General features: G+C 45.1%; 1 protein-coding gene across 1 annotated transcript in view; it reads left to right on the top strand.

The window, feature by feature from the left end:
• FBXO21 (F-box protein 21) overlaps window positions 1-19,970 on the top strand; it is a 36,077-nt gene extending 16,107 nt beyond the window's left edge. Inside the window, exons 2-12 of the mRNA XM_009274032.1 lie at window positions 2,596-2,731; window positions 4,556-4,650; window positions 6,796-6,917; window positions 8,726-8,872; window positions 9,729-9,862; window positions 10,105-10,241; window positions 11,074-11,250; window positions 12,234-12,366; window positions 14,964-15,154; window positions 16,172-16,329; window positions 19,325-19,970. Coding sequence (XP_009272307.1) covers window positions 2,596-2,731; window positions 4,556-4,650; window positions 6,796-6,917; window positions 8,726-8,872; window positions 9,729-9,862; window positions 10,105-10,241; window positions 11,074-11,250; window positions 12,234-12,366; window positions 14,964-15,154; window positions 16,172-16,329; window positions 19,325-19,503 — 1,609 coding nt within the window. The 3' untranslated portion in view covers window positions 19,504-19,970. The remainder of the gene's footprint in view (window positions 1-2,595; window positions 2,732-4,555; window positions 4,651-6,795; window positions 6,918-8,725; window positions 8,873-9,728; window positions 9,863-10,104; window positions 10,242-11,073; window positions 11,251-12,233; window positions 12,367-14,963; window positions 15,155-16,171; window positions 16,330-19,324) is intronic.
• The last annotated feature ends 4,768 nt before the right edge of the window (window positions 19,971-24,738 follow it).

Raw genomic sequence — 24,738 nt, 5'->3', positions numbered from 1 at the left:
TGCACCCCACACACCCCATCTTTGTCTCTCTTCTCTTCCCGGCTCCGCAAGGTGCATGCTGATCCCCCCACGGGTGGGACGAGCCCTGCGGCTTTCTGCTGTGTGTCTGAGGGGTGAGGAGATGTGGGTGTCCTTCCGGAGCAGGGATGGCAGGGACTGTTGCAAGGCTGCTTCCCCTCCTAAATCCCACGGGGTGGGACCAGGCTGAGCCTTCCACTCGGAGGAGATCGGTCTTTGCAGCCCCTTCCACAGCCGGGCACTTGGGTTACCTGCAGGCCCTAGATCCAACCTGGGGTCTGGCAGCGGTGCGGACGTAGGGCCACATGCATACTGGGGTTGTCGATTGGCCTCCCTCGTCCCACTGAGGTAGACAGTGTTAGCTAGCAGCTTCCAAAACAACTGCCAAGACTTGTCCTGTCGCAGGGCTAACGCTTTATGGTGAAGAGAGGTGTTTATTTGTAGTGCTTTTGGGAGAGCTATTTTCACAGAAACCAAAATCCTTTGGACTGACTTTTGCTGCTTGTGAATTTAGTTTCCCCAAAGGCAGTCACAGGGTACCTGATGAGGGCATAGCTGTGTTGTAACCAGTGAAACTGTTAATGCTTTAGCTGGGAATAGAGCATGAGCATATTGTTTGATGTTGCTTATGCCACGGTGGTTTCAGCAGTTCTAGAAACACCACTCCTTCACGGGGGCTGCCAACCTTTCTAGAATAGGGCACGCTCATCTGCTACCTGGTTTTGTCTGTGTTTTAGCACAGGAAAAGTAGCGATATTGCTTTCTCTAATCGCCAGTTGGCTTCTAAAATTTAGCATAGCTCAAATAAGAGGATTATTCTTTTTCTACCAGTGAAAAAGGCTACTGAACAATTACAGCTTCCCCAATTCAGCAAGCTATGGCTTGGGATGGCTGGCCAGACCCTTTCACCAATTCAGTGGCTCTAATTTCTGAAGCAAACCTGCAAGTTTAAAAATGGTTCAGATCCAGCAGCTGAAATTGAATGTGGTAGGTGGTTAGCACATGCTGCTGTCCTCCTCTGTCTTTGATAAGAGAACTTTTGGCAGGAGTTTGCACATTGACCTTGTCATCCTGGCTGGATTCCATCATGAGTAATTGCACTTTGTCTTCCTAAAATTTTCAATGTAATTTCAACCCAAGAAATTACTTTTTCTCATCCTAAAATGAATGACTGTAATTGTTACTACGACGTGGCTGCATTTCAGCGGTAGATGAATGGCGAGGGATCCATCGGGAGAGAGGTTGTTATATAATGTGAAGTTATTTGGTTAGTCTTTGACTTTATTTTGTAACTGCAGTTGCAGTGTAGTTTTATTATTAACTGGTGGTAAAATATCTTTTTACTGGGCACAGCTGTGCCTTTTGGTCAGTTGGTAGTAATTTTTATACAGAAGTAGTGATTTAAACATTTGGTGTTCTCTATTTATAAAGGTAAAAATATATAGATACATAAAATCATATATATCTCTCTCTCATATATATAACCAGACAAGAACCTAAGGCAATCCATGTAGTTGAAGGAAAATGTTTTGTAAAAATCAGTAATAATTAACAGAATTTCAAAATGTGAAACAAACGCCCCTGTAAATTACAAGAGGCCTTTCTCTCAGCTTGCTTTCCCGTGCTGTCCAAAATATTTCCATCTGCGCTGATTCTTCTTCGTGTTTCATACACAAATGATCTTTGTATCTTCAGAACAGTCACGGGTATTGCTGCGCTGGCACGTATGTTATTGCGCAGGGCTGCGTTTTGGCAGCACATGCCCACTTTGTTAGACAAGGTGCTGCTGCTAATAGCCCCCAAAACATTACCTGAAGTTAGGTTTTCAGTTGAACCTTGAAACGCTTCTTAGTAAGCTGTGGAATGTGTTTTAGCTTTTGGACTTTTAGACTCAGTAAAACAGGTACAGCTTTCTTTTACAAGAAAGGTATTGGATTTTTTTTTAAATAATTATTTCTTACATTAAAAATGAACTGCAAAAGCATTTAGCTGTCACCATTTGACTTCAGAATTCTGTTTTCCTCCAGTAGATGTTGCCACCAGCAGGGGCAATAGAGGGAGCTCTGTTTTGTGCATCCTTTTAATTAGACCCACAAGGTAGTAGGAAGAACACAGGACAATGAGTTCTCGTTCTATTGGATGACAAGTTAGCTTACATGTGATACATCTTCAGAATGGCAAACTTTTTTTTTATTATAAAACTCTGCCTCTCTTCTACTGATGTGATACCTACGTTTGTCTTGCAAAACTCTAGAGGAAATCTCAAAAGCATTTAGGATATTTAGATACTGAAATACCTGGAGTATGAACCTTTTAAGGTTTACTGTTGGCAGGCTTCAGGAGAGCTTACTTTTAAATAACCATTAATACGCAGATGAAATCAGTTGGATTTATGCTTTGAAGCTTGAGTCAGTCATTGGATTAATTTATACAGTTACCTTTAAAGTTGTACTGTGTCTTGGCAGTGTCTCAGTTCCTCAAGTCACATGGTTACAATAAGCAATATTTTACAGTTCTGGAGGTTCTCAGTGATGTTGAAATACTAATGTACATGTTCACTTACGTCTTGTTGTGTAGGTGGCCATCACTGCTGAAATATTATAGCCACACGGACGGTGTTAGCTGGCTTGAAGAATACAAAGCACGGCACAATGCTGGTCTAGAAGCCCAGAGAATTGTAGCTTCGTTCTCCAAAAGGTTCTTTTCAGAACATGTAAGTCATCTTCCCTGTGTATGTGCAACAGCCTAGCTACTTGTTTACTACTTTTTATTAGTTTGTCTTTCCTCTCTCTTCACATCTTTTCAACTACGCAGTCAGAAAATTCTTATTTCCTCACTTCGTGTTAAAATGCTAGATCACCAGCCAAAAGGGGAGAGAGAGTTCAAAATCCAAAGGTGCAAACTGCATAGAGTCCAAAGCGTGCTCTGCATGTCACATTCAGCTGTTGCCACTGCAACTTTAAAAGCTCTTTGCTCATTGCTGCATGTTCAGACCTGGCTCTGGGAATTTCTGAAGGACCGGTAGTTTGTGACACGTGCCATAGCCTATGAATTTATCTCACTGCAGACCTTGTGCAAGGATACGTTCTGTGAGTTGTCAGAAGTCATTTGAAAACGGGACCAAGGTGCAATAGGTTCACTGAATTGGAAAGTATATTATTTAAGTTCTTTACCCAACCATGACACCAAGATGCTTTTGCGTTCAGTGTGAAAAAGGTGAAAATGTAGTTTCTCAGAGAAGACTTACTTGCATGTGGAACCACAGTTGTTTCATTGTCTGTTTGCTTAGTTGATGGCTGTGGGTTTTGGCTAGCTGTACAATTCCAGTCAACCTGAAATTCTGTGAAACAGGCATAAATGCTGCCTATAACTTCAGCTGAATTAAAAAGTTCACACAAGAGCCACTAAATGGCCACCCCTTTGTGGCTCCTTTGCAAGTATGTTGTGGTCCAGTAGAGAATTCCCCTAAGATACAGGAGACCTGTGTTAAGATCCTCTTACCTGATTTTAAGCAAGGGTTGGCACCTAGGTTTTTACACCTGGAGAAGGAGGCCGTGGGGCCAGTGGGGTATTTGGAGATGCATATCTCTTAGCTGTTCTTTTTGAACTGTTCCACTGTGGTTGCAGCCAATAGACATTTGACCATGGAGAAATGTGTATCAGGGCATTAACCGAGGGCAGAGGCTCCTGGATTCCTACTGTTTTAATCACGTATGCAAAGACTACTGAGAGACCATTCAGCAATACCCAAAGGCCTAATAATGAGGACCATCTCCTGTGGGGCTAGAAACTGCAGCTTGATTCCCTGCTTAGAATTGAGGGGAAGAGACTTCCAACCCAGTTCCACTAGATCCTGCGGAGTGCCTGCTAAGATACAGTATAATGGGAATCGCTTTTTCCTTACTCTATTAGCCCATGTCCTATGCTGAAAAGCTTGAAAGCAAAAAGATTTGTTACAGTTCAATCAAAGCTTAAAAAAGAATTCTGAATTCTGGAAGAAAATAACTCTTCTGAATATAGATATGTAAGTGATTGTTTCAAAAAATGCTATTCTATCAACAATCTGGTAGCTCTGGGTTAGCGCTCATCATTAATCAGATGAGGTTTTTAAGCATAAGTTTGAGGCTGAAATGAAGGCTCCTGCTCCTTCATTCCTTCCCCCAGGAGCAATCTGCTACACTAGGGAGGATTTGTAGAGGTTCGGTCAGCCACAGGCAAAAGTTGATTCCACCTTAAAATCACTTTCAGCTTGGGTCCAGCCTGCATAAGATCTGGTATGCTTGTGCTGGTCCACACACCCTCTGTAGGAGCCCTAAATGCTGTAGCAGTTAGCTCAAACTGCTGTAGGGTGCTGCTGGTGTTCTCAATGGGTCCTTGTAATAAATTGATGGAGTGGAGATTATGAATACTTGCTGAGCTGGACATTTTTAAGATCTTTAAAAAATAGAACAAAATTGGTTTTGAGACTTTTTATGAAATTATGTTCTTTTGGAAAGAATCTGTTGTGCTCTGCATAATTCATTGTCTGGTTTGACAGGTCCCCTGTGATGGATTCAGTGACATTGAGACTCTCGGGTGCCCAAGTCATTTTTTTGAGGATGAGCTGATGTGTATCCTTAACATGGAAGGAAGGTAAGAAAGAGTGAGGGGTTAGAAATGGAAGAGATTTTTTCCCTTTCACCAGTTAAAGGAGAACGGTACTGTGGTGAATGCCTGACCTCAGCTTCTGTCCTTTTGTCACTCTCGTAAAACAACATCCCCAGGCTTACCGAGGCTGGGAAGTGTTGCTGTGTGTTTAACTTCAGAACTAATTTAATATTCCCAGAAAAAAAACGTGTAAACTATTCTACGAGAAGGAGGTCCTCTGGCTTTGTGTTCCTGTTTGTTGCTTGATTCTTTGCCAGTTCATGACATCTCTTGGGACATGTTCCATGTACCCTCTTCTCTGCAGTAGTTTTGGCTTAAGGAGCTCCCATCCTCATGTTCCTTTTTTATTTAAACCTGGGTCAGTTTGCTGAACTGATTTGCAGGATGGGCCCGCAGCACCGGAGGGAAGCAGGAATACTCAATGAGGATTGCAACCATGAATCCCTATATCATGAAACTACAGCTGGTTTTTGTTTGGCTTTTTTTTTTCCCCCTCTTGTTGCTTTTCTTAGCTGTAGTAGGTTGGTACAATTTTTGTCCCCAAATAAGCAACTGCGTTTAATTCAGCCACTGCAAAATCTGCAGTTCTGTAAATGATGCAGACAGGTGAAATGCCAAGCAAGTAAATAAAAGTTCTGGTTTGCATCTGCCTAGGTATTCTCATCACCATGGTTAACACTGGGCAAGATGAATAAGTCACTGCTTTACTTGAAGGTTTTTCTGCTGGTAGCATATAAACCATGCTGATTTTGCTGTGATATGAAGCTGCAATAGATTGCTCTTAATGGAGTCTAATAACCTTGATTAAAGGGACTGCTAGTAGACCTTGAAAAAACATAACTAGAATGGCAATCATCTCATTTTTGCTTTTTCACATCTGTTTTATTACCTTCTCTATTTGAACTGGGACTACACATCTCTCATTTGACAACTGGTTAAAAAGCTTTTGAGCCTTTGCACTGGCCAAATGCCTCCCCATAAAGCAGAATTGATGCTAATTACACCCTGATTAAGCTGTAGTCATTGCCATTCAGAAGCATTAGGCTAAATCATTTCCCTGGAAGATATCCCAATAAAGCGATTGTCCCTATTGAGCATCCCAATTTATTGGAAGAGGATAAAGTATTACGAGGTTTGATTGTTCTCCTGTCCGGTAGGATGGAGAACCCTGATTTAACCTGCAATCTGGAGGAGAGGAAACGTAAGCAGGGAAAGAGGGCTTGTTTTTTTTCTGAAGAAGGAAACTGGACTTGTTTTAAATACATGGCAAGGGCAGAGCCTGGGAATCAGTAAAATTCTCCCTCTGGGTTTTTGGGGGGCCAGGGCGTTGTGCCATTCCTAACTATTTGGTGTAAAAGTGCTCAGTGAGGCACTGGGTAACCCATTGCTAAAGGCCAGGGCTTGCTTAGATGCATGTGATTTGAATGCCTCTAAGTTGGTCTGTCATATTTCAGGTCACCTCTTCAAACCTGACCTGGATAGTAACCAGCTCTATTGCTTCTTCTTGGGCACTCTGCCTTCACTTGTTAATTTAGAAAGTGAAGGGGCTTTACTATAAAAGCTGTAAGGTTTTGGACTGTGTGATCTACAGACCAACTGTTGATCTGTTCCTGCCTTTTCATGGCAACAGAGGTTTTTTTTTTGCTCTGGGGATTTTTTTTTTTCTTCTGAATACTATTGGACCTGCATTCGTGTCCCTCATCAATTTCTTTTTAATGGTGAGAGGATACTTTAAGTTTGATTCTGGAGGGATCCAGTCAGACAGAGGGTAATGTTTTATGAATAAAATGTAGGATTTTAATCAGACATTCCTGAGCTACTTTAATTAAGATCTGTGTTGTTTCCCATGATACTGTATCTTCTCAAAAATACGTATTGGTGATAGGATAAAAATTGGAGATGATGGGAGCAATGTTTTGCAAGTGTCTTATATTGTGGTTTTTTGATGACGAATTTCCTCTTAACATTTACCTTTTTGGTTGACTCTTCGGTGATAATGGTGTTGTCAGACTTGTTTAGAAAAGCAATAGTCTAAATTGTAAACCTGTATTCACTGGAAAAGTTAAATCAAATGTTCACCCTTAAAGTGCTTGTATAGGGCAATACTACTTTTTGTATTTAAATGTGCAGGAAAGGTCTCACCTGGAAGTACTATGCAAAGAAAATTCTATACTTCCTACGGCAACAGAATATATTAAAAAATCTGAAGGAGTATCTTCAACGCCCAACTGATCGGCAGTCATTTTTGGAGGGTGAGTCTTTGGCAGAAATCTCGTGCAGAGCACCTAATGACAGCTTTCCATCATTGTTGTTTTACTTGGAAAGAGCCTTCGTTGGTTATATTTTGATCAGCCCTTGGACAACGACTCAGAATTAAGTTTTGATTTTTGATGTATCTGAAGTCCTTAAAATCTTGCAGTCGTTGCATAGTGTTGCATCAGAATGTCAGGATTACATTAGCTTCTGTTGGTGCTGTATACTTGAATAATTGCCCGTGGACAGATGAGCTGAAAAGCAATGGAGGAAATGTTAAAACACTTGTGTTTGAATCTTGAATAATGTATTGAGGAAATCAGCAGTAGCTCAGCGTCCTAATTAGCTGACATTGCAGAAGCATTTTAACTGTGTCCCACGGGCTGAATACGGCCTAACAGACCAACTGATCCTATTTCGAGTCGGCTCCCTACTATCTCCTTTCCCAAGAGCTTCTCAGATAAGGGCAAGGAGCAAGCTGCAGGCAGGGGGAATTGTTGTTGTAGCTCATAGCCTGTGCGCTGCGGCTTTCTCTCGAGAGCTGTCTGACTGCTGGAGCGTTGAAGCTGTGCAGTGTAGAGCTGGGGAATGGATGGAAGTCCAGTCACATGGTGTGAAGGCACATGCACCTGATATGAAGAAAGAAAACGCTTTTCTGCAATTCATGTCCTTAGTCTGGTGGATTATTCTCTTCTTCGGGCTTCCTATGGAGAAGATAGTCTCCTGAATGGATTGAAAGCTGTCAATGTCTGTAGAATAGTCCCCTACTCTTGGTATATACCTCAAAAATGTCATACGAAAGAGTCTCTAACACCAAAGCTGGTTCTTGTTAGTGGCAATAGCCTTTGAAGAAGGGACTGTGTTAGGGTAAGAAGGAAAAGCCAAAAGTGACTTTTTCTGGAAACAACCGAGACAGTTAATTATGTGACTTAATCATGTGGGTCACAAATATATGCATTTGTCTGCCATGGAGGTACTATTAGAGCACCAACAGGTAGTCTTTTGTGAAGCTTCATCTGGTCAGCATGGGGAACACTCTGCGGGGAGGGAAGAAGACATGCCTTGGGGCCCTGCTGGAATCCTTGAATACAGGGCTGTCATGGACATGCTAACGAAGCAGGGAAGAGGTATGATCTGTGCAAAATTCTTGCAGGTGAATACAGTTGATTCCAAAGGTTGAACAATATGAAGGCTTTGGAAAGAGCAGTGGTGACAAAATGACAAGGAGAAGATTCTGAGAAAGGGCTATTTTTTTCCTGCAGAAGTTTGACAGAAGAGGCTTGGGCAGAAGGAAAATGAAAATCTGTTCTGTTATAGTGGGTTTCTGACATGAAGATGGAGAGCAGGTGTGGAAGAGAAAGATGAATGTAGGAGAAGAGGGAACGATGAGCAAGAATGATAGCTATGGAGGATATGGCAGGGAGAAATCGGAACTGAAGCAGAAGTGAAGCTGAGATGGTTTTGGGCTCTGAATAAAAACCATTGTTTGGGAGGATGCCAGGAGATGCAGTGTGACCGGAGAGTTGGCTGGTTAAGCCTGGTCTAGCAGCATACCTGCTCAATGTACGAATCTATTGCTTTCCCTTTCAAGATGGTGGAGAGGGGAGTACTGAATTTAATTGGTATTTATCATGTCAGCTTATTCTTTTCATTTTATGTGATAAATCCAATATATGACTGCAAATTTTAAAAGGAAAGCTCTTGTGTTCTGCTGCAATTGCTTGCTGCATGTCTGGAATTTAGAGCAGGTAAAACTAAGCAAAGAAAAAACTGAAGTCCTGTTTCTTATATAGTTTGTTTTTTCCAGGTGCTGTTTTAATTGATCAATACTGTAACCCGCTGTCAGACATCTGCTTAAAAAGCGTCCAGGCCCAGGTGGATGATATCACAGATAAAGTGCGCAAAGTCCTGCGGTCGAAAAATCCAAGGCACCCCAGCTTGGCTTCCAAGGCAGGTACTGTACAGAAACGTATGCTTTACTGCAGAGCATTTCTGCAAGTCTAGATACAGGCAGACAAGGTGAAACAGCTGTTGAATTATTGCAGCTTAAAGAGCTGTTGTTCTTTGTCCCCTGGCAAGCATATTCTGACATTTGCTTAAACCATCGTTCAGGAAACAGCCATTTGTTCAGCCACAGGGACTCAATAGACCAGGGTTGTCAGTCCACCTGATGCTGTCTAAGCAAAAAGAATTGGGAGGGGAATTCTTTTTTCTTTTTTTCCCCATTTGTCCCTGAAGTCTTAAGTAGTCCTGATACTTGTAGCAGAGCTGTGGGAAAGGGGATCGACCTCTTTTCCTCTGCAAGTCTCAGAAAGTCAGCAGCAATAGTAAAGGTACGTGCTTTAACATCTCCAAAGGTCAGGCAGCATCTTGCTCCTTGTTTTTTATAAGCACTATCTAATGTTTGCTGTCTTTCAAAGAGAGAATGAGCGGTCTGCCTGTACCTGTATACCTGGAGTGGCCAAGCTGGGACTCTCAAGCAGTGAAAACACACTTCCCATGCCTGGGCAGTATGACATGTCCAGCTGCAGTGCTGTGCTGGCACAGGTTGGTTAGGATCCAGTCCTCCAGCCGCAGGAGGAAGCGAGGCATCACTATTGCATGGCTGAGGTGCAGGGCAATCCACTGAGCCAGGCCACGTTGTGAGCGGAGCGCTAGGGCACTGCCATGGTCAACTCCAGCCAGTCTCTTGACTATCTGAATTGAGATGACTGTCTTACGTTATATGAAGAATTTTGATATAAGGTTCATTGCATAAAGGTTAAGTACACTTGTTTTCTCAGTCTTTATTTCATTGCGTGTGTTTTTAGGAGAGGTCCTGATTCCAGAAGTGGAGCTTCAGCGGCAGGTACTTGATGCTATGAATTGTGTCCTATATGAGCAGTTAAAATACAAAGGAAACGAGCTGGATTACTATAACTCCCTGAATTCATACATTCACCAGGTACGTGTATGTTAGGCAAAAACTAGGAGGCTGCAAGGCTTGAGACATTCTATTTGTGGTGTTTATTTGTCTGAATGTAGTCAGACAAATAATTCTCTCTGAAGAACAACTTGGTGTAAAGTCAATATGATGTCATCTTTTAGTGCATATTCTGTCAAGTTGGTGTATTTTCTTCTGTGAAATCAAACCTTGGGGTTTTGTGTTTTTCTTAAAAATGTTTTTATGACATTTTTATCCCCCAGGTTTTGATCCGCAGGACAGGAATTCCCATCAGTTTGTCTGTGCTTTATTTAACAATTGCCAGGCAGCTAGGAGTCAAGCTTGAACCAGTCAACTTCCCTAGCCATTTTCTGCTGCGATGGTGTCAAGGAAAAGAAGGGTAAGTGATCTGCTGAATTTTGAAGTTGTATCCACAGTAATAAAAGCCAGAAAGCATTTACAGCTCCAGACCTACACCAGAATGTTTTAATTATTTTCTCTCCGTAATTACAACCTACATGGAGGAAAAGATCAGATCTCTAAAGAAGTTTTCCCAGAATTCAGCTCTGCTGTTGATGAATGGTAACAGATTTCCTGAGTGTGAAATAATAGTAACCATGAGGTAATGTTTCTCTTATTTAAGAAAATTATGAAAAACTGAAAAGAAGAAAAAAGGTGCTGATTTCACCTAGCCTTTCATACAGAACAGTTGCTAGAGACCATTGCTGTTGTTCTGTGTACTCATTTAATTCTCTGAGTTGGTGCAGGATACATCTTTGACCAGGTCATGATCAATTTACAGATATCTGTATTTTGTGAATGACATCAGCAGTCCAATTCAGAGCAATGGTTTTGTCTAGATATACCCCTTCTGGCACTAGGCTTCAGATGCCATATGCATGGGCTCTGTTACGCTTTCCAGTGCAGCATCATAATATAATCTAGCGACAGATACAGCAAACCTGAAAATATCTGAAGGAAAGAACTGGCATGATGGAGTGAAAATATCCCCTTAGTTTCTCTGTCTTTTCCCAAAGATACATGTTTATCTGAAGAAGCTGCTAGGAGGAGAGAGAAGGTGGCAGGTAATCTCTTTTTAGGAGGGAACTGAGGTATGAATGACACTTCTTCTAAAAACAAGCTTGAAAGTGCTGAGGGAAGAACAGAAATAGGTAATCTTGCTTTACCGCGAGACCCACCATCACAATTTAGTTTCCTTGTTGTTTCATTAGAAGCACAGATATTTTTGACTACACCTACATTGACGCCTTTGGGAAGGGGAAGCAGCTGACGGTGAAGGAGTGCGAGTACCTTATTGGCCACCATGTGACAGAGGAGTTCTATGGAGTGGTGACTTCAAAAGAGGTCTTGCAGCGTATGGTGGGAAATCTCTTAAACCTCGGCAAGCGGTGAGTTGAGGATCATCTGGCCCGTAAGGCCTGTGGAAAAGAGGGCCCAGAGTATACTCTCTGCATATCTGATAACTGCTTCTTCACAGTATTTGAGTGAGTGCTTTAAAAAGGTGTCAGTCACCTCAGGGGATCTTGAAAATTCATGTTGCGTTGTCTAGTTGCTTTTAATCACCTGTAGCCTTAAACCTCGGCAAGCGGTGAGTTGAGGATCATCTGGCCCGTAAGGCCTGTGGAAAAGAGGGCCCAGAGTATACTCTCTGCATATCTGATAACTGCTTCTTCACAGTATTTGAGTGAGTGCTTTAAAAAGGTGTCAGTCACCTCAGGGGATCTTGAAAATTCATGTTGCGTTGTCTAGTTGCTTTTAATCACCTGCAGCAGTATTGTGTGGAAACAAAAATATTTAGTAAAAGTAGTTCCCCTCAAGAAAATGGACAGATCATTTTTTTTTCCTTTGTGAAAAGCTGATAAGGACTGTCCACTGCTCCCTTAAGAGCAGAGACCTTTGTTATGATCTGGTAAGCACAGCCCACATGCTCAAATGAGCAGTTTCAAAGGTACTGTTGGTTTGTAGAAAATCTGGTTTTATTTTCAAATGTCCCTGATAATCACTTTCCCAAGTAGCCATAGACAGGAACCACAGAGTAAAAGGATTGCTTTAGGTGTTATTAAGCTAGGGGCACAAAAGTAGATTTCCAAAGGCAGTGGCTTGGAGAGTGAATTCTCTGTGTAGGATTATTTGACCAAGTAGAATACCAGTGAAGTGGGAGGGTAGTGTCCAATCATCAGTTGTGTAGAGTTTTTTTCTTCTGAGCAGGCTGTTGGATGTCATGAGTGACAGACAGTGCCGGAGTCACTCTTAGTGAATGAGCATGCCTGTACCTGTAGCATCGTTTTTGGTGACTATCCCTGTACATCGGAGTACTGGGGATAGGGGTTGAAGAGCTAGCCTTACAATTGAGTTTCTTTTTTGCTGGCAGAGAAAGCACTGATCAGTCTTACCAACTCTTGAGAGACTCGTTGGATCTATACCTGGCCATGTATCCGGACAATGTGCAGCATCTAATGCTCCAGGCTAGGTTATACTTCCACCTGGGAATCTGGCCAGAAAAGGTACCTCGCCACTCGGTCGTATGTTTTCTGATAGGCTAAGCGCTATTAACACTAGTCTATTGATTTTTGGACTACGTCAGCTTGCATTACAGTCTGCCACAAGTTGTTTCTGTAATAAACGCAATTGAACGAGTTATCACATTTCAGAGAATCAATTTCTACTATATGAAGCAGGAAAAAGAGGATGATGCTTGCTTGCTTGCTTGCCCTAGGGGAGACTTGTGAGCAGCCTCGAGTCTGAGTCATAATTTATGATTTACTGCCCAAGTCTGACAACTTATCTTGCAACCAATACTGTGGACTTCTGGCTGTAAGTTATAAGAGCATTCTATTTGGTTTATGCCTAGATTGTGGTAGTGGTGGTAAAACTCTTGCTGGACTCATGTAAAAGGAGCAGTTACCTTATCAGAAAACTTGTAGGAAGTTATCTTTTATAAATTTGACCAAAGCTGTTCTCTGAAACCTTAGCCACGCAATCAGTGGCTCTGTGAAAAAGCAACTTAATATTCCTGCCCTTGGGATTCTTTTTTAATATCACCTTTAGCATAGCAACGTGAGTCCTGCTATCTTGTGAATGTGGGAAAGAAGGTGCTGAGACTTACAGGTTGTCTAGCTTATCTGTGTCTTTCAGTGAATCAGGGGAAGGCAGAGGGAAGAAGCATGTAACTCAAAGAAGTATTTTTTCTTTAGTGTGTCATTACAGCAAAGAGGTGTTCCCTAGTCAAAATCTCCTGTACTATTTTAGTGAAGCTCACACACTTGGGCAATGCCTGTGCCATTTCCAAATGTGAGGTTTGGGTGAGGGGGCAGAAGTATTGGCTGGACAGCTGAGCAGAAAACGAAGCTCTTTCCACCAAATTAACTGAAGCATAGGACTGCTGGAGAAGCTGCCTTCCTTTTGAAGAACAAACTGTGCTAAGCTTGCCGTTCCTTTCTTACGGCAGCAAGTTTTAGGGTCGCCACAGAAGAAACAGCACAAACTAAGAAATTGTGTACGGGGGGGACTCGCTGAGCTGAAATGGCAGCCGTACGTAAATAGGGGACAGCTAAGTGAAACACTGAGAGATCTTCCTTCCCCTTTCTGGCACTCAGCGATGTGTTTGTAAAGCACCAAGGCTATACATACTTGCATTTTGCTGCCCCTCAGAACAAATAGTACAACCCCGTGGCTGAGTTTTACGGGTAGTTTCTCTGCACCATGTTGCCAGATGCAATGAAAATGTGCAAACTTGGACTTTGCAGTATTGCATCCTCATAGGCATCCAGTCGTTCCAGGCTATCGGGTAGGATTGTAGCTAGCCAGAGAGAATGCTCGTATGTCTGACAGAACAGAAGATACCAGATTTAATAGAGGTCTGCCAGATTTATGGAAAGTGGTACAAAATCTTAAAAGTCAAGCAGAGCTACACAGAGTGTTGTCCTAGATGTTTACAAATAACAGTAAATGAAATTGCCAGGAATCTCTGGCAGCTATGGTCCCTGTGCTAGGCCTTCCCTTTTCTGTAGGATTTTTCAGGATTTTCACATCCTTCTTAAGATGCCAGCCAGAGACTTAAGGTGGCCAAGAAGCCTGAGCTGCGTTTCTTCTTCTCATACCTAATTATTCACCCGTTCTTCTTCTGAATTTATTTTCTTCACTTCTTGGCTGATGTTCATGCTCAGTAGCCTGAGATTTCTGTTCCTCTTCTGCTGCTGCTCTGAACTTAGAGTGACCAAAACTTCCAGCCTGTGATCAAGGAGACAGTCCTTTTGCCAGGTGCTAAAGTGTGTCAGATTTTGGAACTGTGGCAGCACTTGAGGTGTTTGATGTTGGGATGGATGTATCTGTCTTTTCCCAACCTGTTTAGACAGCAGTTTTGTTAAGAGCAAGAAAAAAAAAAAGAGTAAAACTTGCATTGCCTGCCTCTGACAAACTTGGCAGCAGATGCTCTGATAGTGTGCCAGAGGGTGTTGGTGGGCTGGTATTCTGGATCTACAGGGTTTGCTGCTTTGAGAGCACTTTTAAAGTTGGTGTTCTTTAGTCATCCTGAGACAAGCAGGTTCTCTGTCTCTTGTTCGCTATTACGTGGTATAGCATCATAAAGGTTAATTGCGTTTCCTCTGCCAGGCTCCCACAGACATGCTGAGGAACTCTTAAACTGAAATGTTTGTTCTCAAGTGCAGCAGAAGTCATCTGGAATCACTTCACAGCAGCAATTTTGGAGACTAGCAACAGTATTCTCTTAACGTTTCAGAAACCTTGAAACGGTCTCATCGATGCCCTGTGGTCGCAAAATGTGACGCGATTAGCTAGCATGACTTAGTTTTAAGGGGTTACTGTGCTCAACAGTACCCTTCCTTGGAAGTAGGGAGCTTTACAAATAGAAAAGGAGAGGACTGTTTGCAATTTCTGCAGGCTAAGCAAGTGTGAAGAACTCCTTGCGAGTGTGTAGCTAGAGCAAAGGTTCTCAGTCCTGTGTGGAAAATTCATGTGGCGGACCTCTAGGCCTGGGCACTTAGACCCAGCTAACTTGAGAAATACATCTGTATATATTTGTAAGTGTCGGGCTGCTGTAGAGACTTGTTCTGAGTCTGTCTTTTTGTTTTGGTTGCTGAAGGTTCTGGACATCTTGCAGCATATCCAAGCTTTGGACCCATCCCAGCACGGGGCCGTCGGGTACTTAGTTCAACATACCCTGGAGCATATTGAGCGTCGGAAGGAGGAGGTGGGACCTGAGGTGAAGCACCGTTCAGATGAGAAGCACAAAGAGGTCTGCTTTTCGATTGGGCTGATTATGAAACACAAGAGGTGAGCTCTTCAAAATCACATTAGCAGGCTGTACTGTAACAACGAGTGCAGAAGTGTTTGTTCTGACAGTAATGAGACGTGGTTTTATCTGCCGAGGAGGTATCTGGAATGGAAAATGCCAGGCACGTGCATCTATGCCATGTACCTCGTAGAAAAATGGGAGCAGCTCTGTCTGTCCTTTGAGAGAGCGAGTGTATTCACTGCTGTTTGCTTGCAGAGAGAAGTTTGTGAGGTGACTTGTCTGAGTCATCGTATATCACACAGCTAAAATTTCCACAGCCCAGAGCTCTCGAAGAAACATCAGTAATCAGTTAATGAGGGACCGTGGAACAGAATCGACTTCAAAAAAGATTGTAAGATTCCTAAGACAGCTTATGAATCTTTCCCTGTGCTGTTATTCCCCCTTCTTCCTGCATTGTACAGAGGCTTTGTGTTCCTGTCTGCACTGCTCTGCCAGAATGACATGCCAGCGCTGTGTTGCTTCGGCCACTCTTCCAACTCAACACGACATCTGGAGCATATTCGAAGGGCGTCAGCAGTGACAGTTATAATACCTCGCGATTAATCGCATAAATAATCTGAAAATAATGATGGCTTTGTTTCTGGGAGTTCAGTATTGGGATTACCACGTCTGTGTGATGGGCACAGAAGTAATTACACAACACAGTAGGATGGTTGATTCTCTCCCTGTTTCTTGTTTCCTGTTCTCCCGGTTGCTGACTTCCAGTCTCTTTCCCATTTTCATTTCTTGCTCACATTTGGTTTTCCTTTGTCCTCAGCTGTTTGTTCCAGTCTATTTATCCAGTCACTCCTAGTCATTTCCCCCCACCTCAAAACACACACAAGTATGCACACAATCTTTTTTAATTGATTTTTTTTTTTATTTCCCTCTTGTCCTCTCCCCCTTGTGCCAACTCACAGGAGGCTCCTATCCTGTTTGTGCTATATTAGTCTTGAGGAAAAAGAGCTGGCTCTGGAGTTTTCACAGTCTTTGGTCTGCAATTTTTTTTTAATTAGATATGGCTATAACTGCGTGATTTATGGCTGGGATCCCGCCTGCATGATGGGGCATGAATGGATCCGGAATATGAACGTCCACAGCCTTCCACATGGACCCCACCAGCCCTTCTACAATGTGCTAGTGGAAGATGGCTCTTGCAGATACGCTGCTCAAGGTGAGCAGGAGTCTCCTGTGTTTACTCTCTGTTTAGAAGTACATTAGGAGAAAGGGATGCTTAAGTGATTAAGTATGAAACATAAACTGTTAGTTAAGGTTGAGGTAGGAAGGAAAATGGTCTTGAATTCATGGCCTGTGTTGTTTGCTCTCCATGAAATCAGTACTGCTAGGAATGAATGTTAAGGACCACTCCGGTGTAATCTCCTTTTGCCTTAGAAACGTGTTTTGGACGTGATTGGTTTTATGGTGTAAACCATGACGGTTGCTTTTAAAAGAGGTAATTCAGCTTTTGCTGAAGTCTGAAGTTCTGTCAGCAGCTCTCGTTCTTTGAAATTACAGCTGTGCTTTGGGCAGGACCTCAAAATAGGATCTAGTGAGAGAGCACACAAACTTCGCTTGTCAGGGCATGGTTCTGAGCAGCTGTCATCAAGAGACTGTATGTGCCAAGATCCCAGAGAACACAGGCAGCATGGCTTTGAGTGCCACCTCTGATAAGAATGGGACAAAAGTGAATTGTCTCTTCTAAACCTCTTTGCGTTTGTGAAATCTCTATCGCCCATTCTTTATGCAACTTACCATAAGAAAGGAAATTCTTGTCTGGTGGTCAGAATATGAGGTTAGGATACAAGAAATGTTGAACTGAGGTTCAAAAGGGAAAAAAGCCCTATACATATATGTCTGTAACTCTGTACATTGTAAACAGAGCGTTTCTTTGCCTCATGTTTGTTCTTCTCCCTGTGATACGGAGGCATCCCATCCAGCTGGCAGGGCAGCTAGCTGCACAGCCTGACTGGATTTTGCTAAGACAAGATGTGGAAGCTGCTGGAGGGGAAATGCTGAACAAAATGCAGTTCAGCTCTTTCACCAGGGGGTGCTCCCTAGCATGTTCTGGTCCCGTACATGTGAGCAAGAGGTGGTTTTACAGGAGGGGACAGTCCTGCCTTTGTAGGTTTGAAGTGCAGGTGTTGCTTACTGTCCTGAGAGTTACTGTATATTCAGTAGTCCAAAAAGATGAAGTGGGGACTGGGAATATTGCAGCTCAGCCTTATGGCTCATATTAGGCAGTACTTGGCCTCTTGGAGGGTTCTTGTGTGCCATGGGATGATATTAAAATATGCATGTCAGTGAAAACTAATTAGGTAATTGTCCACAGTGCTTCTGGGGCTGAGTCATCTGTTATATCTTTTGTCCAGTTGTTTATAAACAAGTGTAATGGTGGCTGGTTCCAGAGCACAGAGTATTTTAGCCAAGCTGTAGGTTGATACTGTCATCTCTGTGGCATCCAAGTGTTTTGATGTTGCTAGGGAAAATTGAAGAGTTTGTCCTTGCTTGCTGAAATCTTGCTGCCTGACTGTTGAGTATCCCCTCTAAAATACATCCTCAGATCATTTGGGAAGGGAGTGTTTCATAACTTAACTGACCTGAGTTTGGGGACGGGATGATAGTTTTTTACTGAAAGAATCTTAAACAATTCTGCATGCAGAGTTTTATCTAACCAGCTCAGAAATAACAACAAGCTTAATATAGGTAATTGTACCTCAGTTTGAGTCCTTCCTGTAAATCCGTAGGTTGAGCTGTAGCTAATTCCAAAACACCTGTTTCATACAGTGAGTTTGGTATCTACCTGTCCACTCTTGTCTTTCTTTTATTTGCTTTGTGGCAGCACAGGCCAGCTATCTGTGGCTCAAAAACTTGTAGTCGGCATGTTTCTCAGGCTCCCCACCTAGTGCCAAACTTGCCTGTCTCAGTCTCTCCCCCCCCGGCCAGCTTCTGTTTCGTCACTGTGTTTTTCCTTTTGTACACAGCTCGCTGCTCAGCCATGCTTCTGCAGAGCATACTGGAGTGTAAATTGTTTTCTGCAGTGGTGCAGTATACAAAAAAGGTACTTTGCAAGCCTGTAGGACCGCACCAGCCCGCTGAGGTGTAGAAAGCTCTTGTGCTTTCGGCTGCACGCACTGACATACAGTAGCTTCAAAGAGCCTATGTGGATTAATACGACTTGTATGTGCTCTCTGTAGCGAACTGAATAGTTTCAGAGACAGATGAATTATTCCTGAATGATGTTCTCTGCATCCCATCTTGTTCCTGCCCTGCCTTGCAGAGAAGTCAGACTTTGTGACTTAGGCAGCTTTTGTTTCTACTTGTATATCTGGCACTGTGCTGGAAAAAATGACATCATTTGGGGACTGCTGCAGGGCACCTGCGCCTGTGATTTACTGCTGGGCTGCCTCCCAGTCACACTGCTTTATACAAATACTGCAGGAGCAAAGGGGCCCTCAGCTTGGGTCACCTTTGCGTTTTAATGCCAGTGCTTCTGTGTTGTTTAACTGTTGTGCTTAACCAAGTTATCTTTTAGTACAAAGGAGGAAATGGGGTGCTCTGGGAAAGAATCAACATGCTCTTCTTGGGGACTTTCTCTTAACTTCGGGAAGTTTGGATTTAGAAAAGTTAATTTTGCTGTGTGAGACATGCTCGAAAACCAGGCTGGTGACTTGATATAGTTGAAACACAGGCTGGTGACTTAGAGCAAGAAAGCGCTCGGCTCCTCTACCAGGACAACCTTGTGCAGTCGGCCTCACCTTGGAGCATTTGAGAAGGATCTCTCCTAGAAACTGATCTGCCATGGGACTTGAGGGATCAGAGCTCAGTGCCGCAGCTTCTCCCTGTGCTTACAACCAAGACCTGTGACCAACAGCGTGGGAGCAGGTCAGGATCCTGCTACTCTAACCTAATGTCAGGCAGTGTGGTCGCAGGCATAAAATAGTTTTCATGCCACTAGGAAATGGGGTCAGCATCACTTAGGAGATGAGGCTCTATGACCAATCGTACTGGCACACTCTGCATATTTTCCTGGATTAGGGTTTTTTTTTCTTTAAAGTATCAGGAAGTGGTGTTTCTAGAGACAGAAACAAGACTTGAGAGAGGCGCAGGATTTATTGCCTTGTAGCAGGCCATTTCATGGGGTGATAACTGATTCTTTCCTTTCCTAACAGAGAACCTGGAATATAACTCTGAGCCTCGGGAGATCCCTCACCCTGACATCGGCCGCTATTTTTCAGAGTTTACTGGCATTCACTACCTAGCAAATACCGAGCTAGAAATTCGGTACCCGGAGGATTTGGAGCTCACACGTGCCACAGTTCAGAAGATCTACAGTTCAGGCAAGGAGTGAGTGCAAAAGGCATCGTGAGGACAGAAGCAGCTGGAGTGTAGCTTTACCCTCTTTGCAAAACTTGCGTGGAAGGCAAGTTTGGTGACAATCCTTTGGCTTAATGCATTGAAAACTGCATTGAACTTTGTAACTGGTGCTATAGCATCTTTCCGTTGCCTGCCTGCCCATTCTGGCCCAAAGGCACAGGGACACGTTGGTAGTTGAGGCCAAGCGTAAGGATCTTGCGGGGACAGTCGTGCTAGGAAGCGCGTTGTCCTTCGGAAGGATTTGCGCATACTACTCGTTCTGTGATTGTCTTGCCTGGAAGGTCGACGCAGTGAGATCCCTGGTGTGGAATATGGAAGAAGCCCCTCTTCCAGAGAAGGAAGTTGCTTGTCCTTGCAGTGTTGTGGGTTTTTTGTTTGGTTGTGGGGTTTTTTTAATGTATATCTCATGCAGGTGATAGTTTTTAAAGTCTCTTACATTTCACTGTTGTCTTCTCCGGTCTGAATTTTTGGTCAAATTTTGCTTCACCTCTGTAGTCTGATTGTTCACCGAGCTACCGTTCCAATTCTGAATATCCTTACGGGCTTAGGAAAGAGCCCCAGCAACAAAACCAGAAGCAGCTAGGCTTCCGGGGGTGGCAAGCACAGTGGTAACACTGAGGTCCAGCTGGCCACCCCGCTGATGATACAAACTCTCCTAATGCAGAAGATGAGCTTCTAACCCTTTTTCATGCCTGCTAAACACACCCAGTCCATGTTCTTACCTTGTTTTTTGGTCTGTTCATCGTGTATGTCCAAGGCAGGATCTGCAGCACAGCCGTGAGCGCTCCCAGGACGATTTTGAATCTCGTGGCACTGTTTCATGGAAGCCCTGAGGTCAGTGCCAGAATGACTTTGATGTGTGGGGAGCTTCCACTCGCTGACATCTCCAGTCCGTAGGTATTTATGCAATGCAGTGGGATCGTGACTGGAAACTGGCCAACCCTGGAGTCAGCCAAACCGTGTATGGAAGAGAGATGTTAATTCCTGCAGCTTGAGGCCTTCTTCCTTTTTGCCAAAAGAGAATGGATTTTGAGGGAGCGCATACTCTGCTGCCCAGAAGGGAAGAGCTTTAGCAGCTCAAGGCACATGAATTTCAACATGACTTAAAGGCGCAGACAGAACCACTGCAGAAAAGATTTTCCTCTGGGTTCAGGTATTATGGGGTGCAGCGACACAGTGTTTGTGCACACACAGAACCTGCATATCTTTGTGGTTTCTGAAGCAACGTCTATAGACTAGCTGCAGCTAGTGTCTCCTGTCACTCTCTAGTTGCAATACAGTAGTTATGTCAGAGATGAGAATTAGGTACTGTGCCCTGTAGAGTTAGATGGATGCTCTTAGTCTATTATAGCACTTCAGGTACCGCCATGTGAAATCACACAGCCCTCCTCTTAAAAGAATGCTTGAACTGCATGCCATCCTATTGAAATATTGAGCACTGATTAAATATGAGAAATAAATACTGAAAGCCCAGCACTTTTGCCAGCGGAGTGGTGGTGGTCTGCAGGAATCTTGGTGCTTTAGGAGGAAGAGCCCTGTGTGGTTAGCGCTGAGGAATGGTGAAGGTGCTGTACTTCAAGTAGAACTATGTCTTTAAAGAATTCTGTACTGAAATGAACTTGGAGGGAGGGAAGGAGGAAGTGACTGAAGAATTTCTATGGAAGCAGAATGGATCCAACTGAAAGTAGGGTAGGGAATCATCAGGCAAAATCTTAAAATCCATCTCTTGTTTTTGAGGGTTGGAGCAGACCCCAAAAGATTCCTGGCAGGGTTGCAAGGTTGGGAATGGGACTGTTGAGTCACAAGGCTGATGCTGGTAGCTGAGAAGAGGGCATGCAGGAGCAGGGCTTGGGCTCCCCATTCCTAGCCTCAGCTTTGATGAGGCTAGCTCTGCGACAGCATAGATACCGGTGAGTTTCCTGGGGCTTTATGCTCCCCTCTGTCAAACGGGCACTCTGTTGACACCTTGCCCCTCTCAAGCGCATCAAGAGAATTGCGACGTACCGAGCTTGTAGGAGTCCTCAGCAAGAGGTGCTGCCTGAATGCCAGGTAGAATCGTGCTGTAAAAAAGCCACAGGAGTCAACAGAAAGCTGCCCAAAGTTTCTCTGAAAACTGGTGCTGGGCGGTGCATATCTAACCCACCTGAAAACATGCTGTGTACTTTAAGACGGGGGTCCCAGAGTAGCCGGCAGAGCACATTATACCCATCTTTCTGGGGCCACCCTGTATTTATACTCTGAAAAGAGTCTGGACAAGGAGGAAGTGTGGGAGCTGCTCTGCACGCGGTTCACGCACACTTCCCCCACCCACAGACTCTTAACCATTTCCGTTTTTGCATGGGGTGCGAAAGGAGGGTGTTATTGTGCAATAGGGGAGAGATGTACTGCAAGTGACTTACGTACACAAGGCAGCCCAGCCAGCCCTGTAACTAAAACCCCTCATCCCTTCGGCAAACATTTTGTAGAGAAACTCTGTCCTCAGGCAGGTCTGCCTGTTTGCTTTGCTGTGCAGACCGTGTCTGTGCATGGTTATGCGGGTGTTTGTGTCGTCCAGGAGCGCCGACACAGCCCCGTACGTTCCAAATTCGGAAGGGGCTGGAGGCATTTCAATAGGCACCGCACAACATCAGCACAGGGTCCAAGTCCGATTTTGGGACTTCAGATAAAACGAAAGGAAACGGTGTGTAAAGGCTCCCCCTTTTTATTCTCTTTGGTTAGGCATGCCCGTTGCCTCGTTCTGTCTTCCTGCTGCTGCCTGTGGGGTAGGCTGCGTTGCATGCTGTGGGTTGAGTCTTTGGTCTTGGCGAGGAGGAATTCCCACGTAAGTACTTGCAGCTGTGGGAGACCTTGGCCCAAGCATCCGGGGTGGCCAGGGAAAACTGAAAAAAACCCACAGGGATATCTCTCTCTCCCTGCTTGAGCAACCTCTTGAAATGCACATCAGTTCCCACAGGCTGAGCATCTGAGGTCCAGCACAGCCGGGAAACACCTCTTTGGGTTGATGGAGGTCACACTAGGTGTTTGCCTGTGCATCAGGCGGCTCTGCTGTCCCCCCTCCTCCCCTCCTGGCAGCCACAGGCATCTTTGCAGTCCCCATTTCCCCAAGAAGACAGCGGTGGATCCCAAACGTTCCTTGTGTCCGTGAGTGATGTCTGGGTCTGTGTGAATGTACGTATGTTAAAGACGATACATATGCATATACATTGTGATTTGTCCTGTCGTGTCTGTGCAGAGTTCACTTGGGAAAAGGGATTTTTTGCTTTCTGGAGAAGGCGGAATTGCCGTCCTTCTCTTATCTGACTTCACTCGCCCGCCATCCCACCGAGCAGAAAGACTGTCCTGGGTGGCCTGGTGCAGTACCAACGTCCTCTGGTCCCGAGTCCCCTGGGGGCAGAGCGGTGGATTTCCTGCAGCTAATACCATCTTCTCCCTTTTCCTTCTGTGTCGCCAGCCATTTGTCCTGTGGACAGAACAGCCAGGGTGCTATCGTGTTAAAATGGCTTTCTGGAGGGTGAAGGAAAAAACTGCGGAGTTGGGGAAAGAGAAGGCTGGGAGGGGGCAGGAAGCAAGTAGTAATCGCTGTCTGGATCGTTGGGAAAACGGCACAGAGAACTGAGCAGCAGTCGTGGGCTGGTTTTGAGTGGTGCCACTGGGTCTTGAGGCTCAGGTAGGTCATAAAGGTAGTGCCGTTCCCAGACTTCCCCTAGCAGGGAGTGAGGGCTGTGGGCAACAGCCTCTTTGGGGAGGTTTGTCCTCCCCCACAGGACGATGTCTTGATGTGCTGCTGCTTGTGAGAGAGGCTGAAGAGCTGCTCATGGCCCTCCACCGGCAAGGTGTGTTCCCTGGGGCAGGGGAGGGACAGGTGATGGTGCAGCATCCTCTTGGGAAGCCCTTCCAACCCCGCTGGACTCATCCCGACATACAGGGCCGGCGGGGACACGCTACAGAGTGCCCTGACAGCCCCCAGAGCCAGGGGCATGGAGCGTGGCCTCTGTGACAAACCATGGCAGTTTGGCACCAACTTTTACAGGAAAAACAGAGGCCCCAAGACCCTGCGCACCAGCCAGCCCTGCCTCCGGCCCGTGGAGAGCTGCATCCGCTGGGGCTCTGCTGCTGAGCGCAGGAGGGCGAGGGGAGGAAGGGCCCCTTGGGGCTGGGCTGGAGGAGGACCCCTGGGGCTCTTCTGGTCCCTTCCAGGCCACATTCACACCAGGTTGCTCAGGGTATTGTCCTGACTAGTTCTGAGCATCTCCAAGGGATGTCGCAGCTCCGTGGGCCCTACCTGCCTGGCTGGTGGTGGCTCTTCCCCCACGCGAGGACTCAGGGACTGCCTGCGTAGGCAAGGATGAAAGAGTGGTGCATGTGTTACCCCTCTCTCTTACCCTCCTCCTTTCGGCTGGAGATGCTTGGGCTGGGCAAAAAGACACATTAGATGAAAAATTGGCTGCCCCAAGCCTGAAGGGTGAGGATCCCTGAGCCCCAGGGTCCCCTGACACTGACAGCTGAGGTTGCAGGATGGGGATGTCTGTCTCCTTTCTTTTTTTTTTTTCTTTTCTTTTTTTTTTTTTTTTTTAAAAACAGGTATTTTATTGGATCTAGGACAGCTGGAGGCTGGAAGTGATTTGGTTCCTTTCCATTCCTGTTTATATTTGGCTTTAAAAAAATAAACCACACTGACTTGGTACCTACTGCCATAGCATGCTGTGCTTTCTGAGCTGCCCCTCTCTCTTAAAACTGCTGCCTTGTCTCTTGAAAGCGGTTTGCTCTCCCCCTGCGCTCGTGGGAGGCTGACGCGTCGCTGCCAGTGTCAGAGCCGGGTCTGGCAGTGAGAGAGATGGTGACAGAAACATCCACCTCTGCACTGGGTCCTGCCAAACCTGCCTGCCTGCTGCTGCCTCTCCTTCCCCACCGGCCCTGCACCGCCTGGAGTCACAGCCAGTGCCTCTGGCCCTTTCGGGGGGATCCTGTGTTGCTCCTACCTCCTCTATCCCCCCTTTTTTCTCTTCCCAGCCTCCTGGGTCCCTGTGTGGCCCTGGGCAGGGCCAGGGAGGGGGGAAGGTGAAGGGCTCATGTAGGAGCTGGGGTTCCTGCTACTGCGGGGCATCCCCGAGGGGGGGAACCCCTGTCCAAATGCCTGCAGCCAGGCTGGGCAGGGAGCAGGGGGCGTGGGGGCCTCTCCCCGCCCTTCTCCTGGGGACTGGGCCCAGCA

Source organism: Aptenodytes forsteri, unplaced genomic scaffold, assembly GCF_000699145.1.
Source record: "Aptenodytes forsteri isolate BGI_AS27 unplaced genomic scaffold, ASM69914v1 Scaffold415, whole genome shotgun sequence".
Lineage (NCBI taxonomy): Eukaryota > Metazoa > Chordata > Aves > Sphenisciformes > Spheniscidae > Aptenodytes > Aptenodytes forsteri.
Note: the sequence above shows the minus strand (reverse complement) of the source record. Positions and strands in the feature narration are given on the sequence as shown.